The 7,939-nt window shown below is 35.0% G+C and overlaps 1 protein-coding gene across 1 annotated transcript; it reads left to right on the forward strand.

Moving 5' to 3' along the window:
• Positions 1-571: 571 nt before the first annotated feature.
• LOC147566782 (protein neprosin-like) lies at positions 572-4,438 on the forward strand. The gene is made up of 7 exons (XM_086653332.1): positions 572-1,286; positions 1,427-1,513; positions 1,618-1,875; positions 2,183-2,347; positions 2,705-2,758; positions 2,869-3,015; positions 3,978-4,438. Exons 1-7 carry the CDS (start codon positions 1,122-1,124, stop codon positions 4,353-4,355), a joined length of 1,254 nt encoding a protein of 417 aa, XP_086509458.1. The 5' UTR covers positions 572-1,121; the 3' UTR covers positions 4,356-4,438.
• The last annotated feature ends 3,501 nt before the right edge of the window (positions 4,439-7,939 follow it).

Here is a 7,939-nt window from a genome sequence, read left to right on the forward strand (position 1 = left end):
ACAATTGCTTTTGGACAGTATTTTAAAGTCAAAAGTGTATGTATTCTAATTAAGCTCTTCATCTGTGACTAATTAAGAAACTATCCCCGACAGTAGTAGACATTTGAAAATATATTATCTCTCTCTTAATTTACTTAAAAATAGCATTGTAATGTCTTTAAATTTCCATCGAAGTATCAAATTATATTGTTTCTAAGTATCTTGCCGTTTGTTTCCCAAGCCAATGGTTAGAACACGGGGGGATACTTAAGTTGTCTCTTACCAATCTCTTCGACAACAATGAACATTTAAAATGTCTTAAACCAATATCTCACACATTAGTGGATAGGAGAATATTTTTCAATGTCTCAAAAATAAAAGAACATATTCCAATAAGAGAAATGTTATTTGGGCCGAACATGAGGGCCAATCATATGGTTGGCTCCCAATCACCATCGATTGGGACGTTTTCTCCATACGCTTGCACCAATAGGAGCCGGCCAAGTAGCATTTTGGATGTGCCCGGCCTATTTCGGAACAAATAGCATTTCGCTTCATTATTAGTATTGAAAAATAAAAAACAAAAAAAATAGGAGGAAGATAGTCATGTGCTAACAGTAGAATTGGCAGATGATAAGTGAAAAAAGAGGGTGTGGTGGGGAGATTTCTTTTTGCCCCAGTGGGTAAAAAAACAGCAATTGCCACTTCTCCCCTGTATGTGACTAGTCCCTCTGTACATCAATCAAAACAATTTCCCCCACTTTCTCCCCTCACGGCCCCCCTCCCGGCCCCCTCTCTCCCTCTCTCTCTCTCTCTCTCTCTCTGAACTAGAATTCTATACTGAGAGAAAGCTACATAAACATACACTCATATACCACTACCATCCATTTATATTCAAGTTTTGTGGGAAGTTTGGAGCCAATAAACATTCATTCTAGATAGAGAAAGTTAGCCGATAGAAAGGGTAGGCAGGATAAGCAGAGAGAAGAGTGTCTGAGTGAGTTAAAACTTTCAAAAATCACTTACCCATGGCTATGGACAAATTTCTTCATCTCTAGAAAATAACCAGAACCCAAAATAAAATCTTGGTAGTTCCTAAACTTGGGTTTCATCTTGTGGCAGGTTTACCATCATATTTCACCATGACTACTCAGTTTAGTTGCAGAGAGAGAAGGGTAATAATAATGGTGGTGATTTTATCTGTTATTTTCTTGTTTCCTTTGAGTTGTGCTGCAATTTCAAGACAGAATCTTGATGTTCAGAGACACTTGAATCGTTTGAATAAACCTGCTATTAAGAGCATTAAGGTTACCCTCTTTCTCTGTTTGTTTTCTTCTTGTTTCTGCTGGAATTTTTCTTCCCCCAAATCTTTTACTAAATTGGTGTTTTAGCAGTACAAATTGTGTGAGATTCCTTATTTATTTCTTTGATTTTGATCATTTTGAAGAGTCCGGATGGAGATATAATAGATTGTGTTCATGTTTCTCATCAACCAGCTTTTGATCACCCATTTCTTCAGAATCACACCATTCAGGTTTAATTCTTTTCTCTCTCTCTCTCTTTAGAAGAACTGTTTTTTTTTTCTCTCTCTCTCTCTACTTGATTTTGATGATTTGGTGTTTGTAATGGGTTTTTCAGCTAAGACCCTCATATCATCCAGAAGGTATTTATGATGAGAACAAAGTTTCTACAAAATCAAAACAAAAATCAAGCTCAATTACTCAACTATGGCATATAAATGGTAGATGCCCACAAGGTACCATACCAATTAGAAGAACAAAGAAGGATGATATTTTAAGAGCTAGCTCTGTTAAAAAATATGGGAAGAAGGAACATAAAACCATTCCTAAACCTAGATCTGCTGGACCTGACTTGACTAATGAAGGTGGTCATCAGGTAATGAAAGTTTCAAACAAATTCCTCTGTTTTCTTTTTTTTCTTACTCCGAGTAATGCTAGAGAATAAGAAAAATCGGACAAATACTGGGCATAAATCATATGTGACTTGTTGTGATCTGTCGTTCGATGATTCTGACTCACTGAAGCGTGAATCACATCAAACCACATATATGTTCTGTGTGGAGTCTGTCTGGTTTTTCTTGTTCCCCGATACTTGTCTCAAATTTGGTTTTTCTTACTTTTGAATATTGATGTCTCTCTCTCATTGCATTTTCTCTCTCTATCTACCCTTTTGGAATGAGTAGCATGCAATTGCTTATGTTGAAGGAGATAAATATTATGGAGCAAAAGCAACTATTAATGTTTGGAAACCCAAAATTCAACAATCAAATGAGTTCAGTTTATCTCAAATTTGGATCTTGGGTGGTTCTTTTGGTGAAGATCTTAATAGCATTGAAGCTGGTTGGCAGGTATTTTAACCCCTAATTTTCATGTTAAAATTATTCCCTCTCTTCACTCATCTTGAAATCTTTGCTAATTTTTTGAAAAGTTTCAAAATGCATATAAGAATTATAATTAATGAAAAAAAACAAATGATTTCTCTTTTACTTAACTTTATATGATTTGAATTTATTGAAAAAATCCATGTAAAAAAGTTAACCAAGAAAAAACAAAAGGTTTTTATCTGTTAAAAAACTCATCTTTTGATGTCTTTTTCTTGTTAATCTTATTGAAAACCCCATAAAGAAAATTTAAAGAATAAAACCATAAAAGATTTATCTTTTTTTCTCTCATCTTTTGATGATTTTATCTATTTTAAAAAACAGGTTAGTCCAGATCTATATGGAGATCACAACACAAGACTCTTTACCTACTGGACTGTAAGTCTCTCCCATGTGTTCTTGTTTTTAGATTCTCTCTTTCTTATAAAGAGCCACTACTTTTATAAGCATCTTTTTTAATGGAGTACAAGTACTTGTTTTTGAAACAGAGTGATGCTTATCAAGCAACTGGATGCTACAATCTTCTATGTTCAGGCTTCATACAAATCAATAGTGATATAGCAATGGGTGCAAGCATCTTTCCTGTCTCTGGCTATCATGCTTCTCAATATGATATCAGTATACTTGTATGGAAGGTAAATATCAAAAGTACTACCCTAACCAAGATAAGAATTAGAAAAACATGAAGAGAAGGAATCAGCCATTTACAAATAGCTAGCTGGTATAGGGAGATGGGATTAGGGTATGAGGAGAAATTAAAAATTACTTCTTGTGTGCTTTTCTTCCCTATAATAATTTAGTTTTGGAGATACAATAGAGACTACAAAATAATACATTCTTCTAGGGATGATGGCCGGTACTTTTCTTTCCTATAATAATGTGTATTTTGGAAACCAGATGAACCAGACTTTGAAGGTCTGGTTACAAACTAGATCTCGTCTGGTTTCTTGAGAGAGAAGGGAGGGAGAGAGAGAGAGAGAGGGAGGGAGGGAGGGAGAGAGAGAGAGAGGAAACCAGACCTTTGGCCGGAAATCATTGCCAGTTGAACAGAAGAAGACGGAATAAGAGAGAATTTTTTTTTGTTTTCTTTTTAAGTTAAGGTCGTCAGTCAGAAATCATCGCCGGTTGGCCGGCGACCTTTGCCAGAGAAGAAGTGGATAACATTGTTTATAACAAAATTTAGTCAACTTGATTTGACTAAGTCTTGGAGGCAAAAGACATTGCCTTTAAGCATTGCTTATAAAATTACTCTAAGTTTTAATAGGGGGTTCTTGTTATTGAATATGGACATTGAGGCCCCTACAACAAATCTGTACATAATCATGGTTACTTTGAGCCTTTGAGGTATGTACCAATCTCCCAAATTACACATCTCTCAGTAAGAATGGCAGAAGGCATGCAAGAAAAACCTGACATCTTTTCATTTTATACATGGAATCTTGATCAGTGTTAAATTATTTAGAACTAGATTTCTAACCAAAAAAAAAACAATCGACTCCCATGACAAATATGAAGAAAACAGAGATTCTCTTAATTTATGCAGGATTAATATATTATTATTATAATACTAATATTTTGATTATTTTGTTATGGGTAGGATCCAAAAGAGGGACATTGGTGGATGCAATTTGGGAATGATTATGTATTAGGGTATTGGCCATCTTTCTTGTTCTCAAATTTAGGTGACAGTGCTTCCATGATTGAGTGGGGAGGTGAAGTTGTGAATTCACAATCAAATGGACATCATACTTCTACACAAATGGGTAGTGGAAAATTCCCTGAAGAAGGATTTGGCAAAGCAAGTTACTTTAGAAATATTCAAGTAGTTGATGGATCTAATAATCTAAGAGCTCCTAAAGGGATTGGGACTTTTACTGAGAAATCCAATTGTTATGATGTTCAAAATGGTAATGATGGTGATTGGGGTAGCTACTTTTACTATGGTGGGCCTGGCAAAAACCCTAATTGTCCATAGTAAAAAAAAATGTAAAAACCTAATTACTCCCTTGTAAACATTCAATGTATTTTAATGCTTATATTTTTCTTTCCTTTTTGAAATGGTAATATTGGAGAGACATAGATATGACCATCAAACTACCATAAGCTTTGAATTCTTACATTTTGAGTATTTTTTATTACTAAGGGGATTGAAAGAATAGACATTTCCCTTTACTTTACCGTTTACATTGAAAAGTTTTATGAACTTTACTTATGTAACTTTCATGTAGTTCTCGGAGAAATAAGAATTATCTATCATGTAACTTTGTGATCGTTATCACTTATGAATGATATTATGGTTTAATCAAAAAAAAAAAAAAAAAAAAGACCAGACCTTTAGACAAAGAAATAAACAACTAAACGTACAACTCAGTAAACGAAACTATTCAAAGTTATGCTGCACAAGTAACATTAGCATGGTTTCGAAAAAAAAAGTAACATTATCCCAATCTTTTCCTCTGTCAAGTGACTGATATAGACCTCTCTTCTCTTAACAAAAAAATATCAAGTCAATCCTCTCTCTCTTCTTTCTTTAACTGTTTTTTTATCTTCTTGATCTTCAAGTTTTGTTGGTGTAGGGAGGGATCCCTACGCCAGGATTTCCTCTTGTGCGTTTATAATTTGGTAGATCTAATATTATGCATATTGGAGTATCACATAGAGACAGTGACGAAGATGGTGGCATGGGGAAGAAAGAAAATCGTAGACTCTCTTTAGTTTTCTCTCTCTGATTCGTGGATCATGTACCAGACAATGTCAAGATCTTAATTCGAAGCTTTTACTAATGGCAGATCGTATCTCTGGAAAGGCTTAATTCGAAAACCTAAGGTTTTCTTTCCGTTCAAGTATCAGATCAGTTTAGATCTTGTTAAGGTTTGTCTCATCAAGATCTTTTCTTAGGCTTTCTCTGATTCAGTGATTCTCATCTCATCAAGATCAGTTTAAACCTACAATGTTGAATTCATGAGGCTTGCATGTTCAATTTTGTTTGATTCATGTTTTAAATTGGATTGCAATTGGAATCGCGATCAGGAATATCCTGTTTGGGTTCAAGAGATAGTCTTTGAATTACTTTTCTTTATCAATCTACAATGGAGGGGTATGGTTTAGGTTTTTAAATCATTCTAATCACGATTGTGATTCGTGGAGAGGAAAAGATGGACTTTGGTAATGGTTTGTATATGAATAACAATGAAGATTTGGTGGTGTACCTGGTGTGTTCCATGGCGGTGACGGCGGCGATTTTCCGGTGACGGAGCCGGAGGCGGTTTCCGGTGACGGTGACAGTGGTTATTTTTGTTTTTTCCTGTTATTTTGTTGACCTTTAGGGTCCTTTCATCCGTGATCTTTAGGATCCTTTCATGATGTAGAATGCAGCGGAAATAAGAAGACGATAAAATAAACGAAGAACGATTAAAAGAAAGATTAAAATAACTCTAAAACTGATAAACTTTATTAAACTCAAGGGGATTTTCTCTTCAACATGGGAATAATGGACAAACTAGATATCCTTTTATAGGATTCTGGACTTTCCTAGATAGACTTGAATTAGACTTTCCTAAATAAATAAAATACTACAACTTCCTAAATAACTAGACTCAAATCTGGACCTTTCCAATTATTGGAAATACTAAAATAACATAATTTCCTAAACCTAAATTCTCTAATAATCATACTAAAATTGGGACTTCCTAAAGCTACTCTCCATGGCCGGATGGCCCATGGCCCGGTTTAGTCATGGAAAAAGCCTCCACGCCGGGTGCCCCTGCATCTGCATCCCCTTCTCCCAAGAGGTTCGTCCCGAACCGTTTGATGAAGAAAATAACGTAATGCACCAGCAAACGGTGAACTCTGTTATGGCGATCCATAATTCCCACTTTGTTCGACATTTGCCGGAATTTCGAAGAAGAATAAGGACCAAAACACCAACTTCATACCGAATCCAACGTTGCAAAGATCCTCGGAGAATCGATCTTAGAGAATATAGGTCCAATAATTTTCTACATCTCTTAACCTTTTCCTTCTCAAGATTAGCTTTCTCTTCGTCTATTTTCTTAAACTTTCTTGCTACTTCATCCAAAGTGTTCGAAACTTTCGACTGTAATTCTACTTCACTCTTTTCTATTACAGATATGGTGGTTTTAAGCTTTTCAACTTCCTTTTGTAAGTCATCCATCTTCATCTTCAGATTAGTTCCCTGTTCATTAATCTCTTCCTTCTCTCTAACAAGTTCATCTTTCTCTCTCTTTGGATTCTCAATTGATTTCAAGGAATCAATCAACTTTCCATCAACTAAATCTTTCTCCTTAATCAAAGATTGAATATTCATTTCCCTAACTTTTCCTTCCTCAATAAGTATTTCTTTCTCTTTCTCTAATTGATTCAGTTTCTCCTGAATTTCTAATCTAATTTTATCAAGTTCAATGAAATTTGATTTCAAAGTTTTAGATTCAATTACCTGAATATCGAGATTCTTCTGAATCAAATTCATCTCACGAACAATAACTTCAGAAGAACTTCGTTCACGACCTAACTCTCCATTGACGATATCAAGCTGCTTCTGCAATTTCTTGATCTCAACATCTCGATCAATCTTTTCTTTCTCTAGATTACAAAACTTCATCTCCATGTCTGATTTCTTTTCGAGAATTCGATTATTAATCTTCCAGATCCGCTTGATTTCATTCTGAGATTCTTCATTACTCATCTCCAAATCATTCACTAAATTTCTCAATCTATCTTCTTCTTTTTGCCTCTTCTCACGATCGTTATTCACTTCAATTCTGTCATCACTGAACTCCTTATTCACCTCAATAACTTCTTTGATTTTCTCATTTAATTGATCGTTCAGTTCTTTAGCTTCTTCAATCATCTGTTCCTCTAACGCAGCTTCATTCACTAGGGTTAAGTTATGTTTAATCTCAGCTTCCATAGCTTTATCTTGAAGAATCTTCTTCTCTTCCTCTAATCTTTGATTCTCAACTATAAATCGTTCGATTTCAATTTCAAGATCACTTTTAGATTTCATAAGAGTACTAACCTGATCACGTCGCTCCTTTGTTTCTTTCAAAAGGATATTATTAAGAGTTTTCAAGCTCGTAATCTTCTCCAATGGATTATTATTCTCCATTGTTATTTTAGGTTTTCCTTCGTTCGTAGTTTGTGATGAAGTAATTGCGTAAATACCTATAGCTTCAACTTCTTCGTACGTTTGTTTTTTTTCTTGTTCTTCTTCTTCGTCGACTTGAACATCGTTGTGAGCGTCTTCTTCAACTTCTTTGTGTTCTTTTCTTTCTTCTTCCTTATTGAAAGTTAAAATAGACGATGAATATGGTTGACGTATTATTGTTTTGATGTTGTTCACCACATGTTGATCCTTAACTAAATCGGGTATTAGCGATGGAACTGTTTCGAAAAAAGACGATTGTGGTTGTTGTGGTGGTGAATAGGAAAGAGAAGATGATTGTGTTGGTGGTGGAGGTGAATACGGTTGTATAAGAGGTGGTGAATACGGTGCCGGTGTAAAATAAGAGTACGAAGGTTGCGGTGGTGGTGGTGATT

This window comes from Eschscholzia californica, unplaced genomic scaffold (genome assembly GCF_041429995.1).
Source record: "Eschscholzia californica isolate CP2 unplaced genomic scaffold, dmEscCali1.0.p SCAF_1, whole genome shotgun sequence".
In the NCBI taxonomy this organism is placed as follows: Eukaryota; Viridiplantae; Streptophyta; class Magnoliopsida; order Ranunculales; family Papaveraceae; genus Eschscholzia; species Eschscholzia californica.

What these genes read in the sequence shown, in the direction of transcription:
- LOC147566782 (XM_086653332.1), top strand. Translation starts at nt 1,122, where the DNA reads ATGACTACTCAGTTTAGTTGCAGAGAGAGAAGGGTAATAATAATGGTG. An exon ending in TTCAGAATCACACCATTCAG is followed by an intron (nt 1,514 to 1,617) that starts GTTTAATTCTTT and finishes TGGGTTTTTCAG; the next exon opens with CTAAGACCCTCATATCATCC. An exon ending in GCATTGAAGCTGGTTGGCAG is followed by an intron (nt 2,348 to 2,704) that starts GTATTTTAACCC and finishes TTTAAAAAACAG; the next exon opens with GTTAGTCCAGATCTATATGG.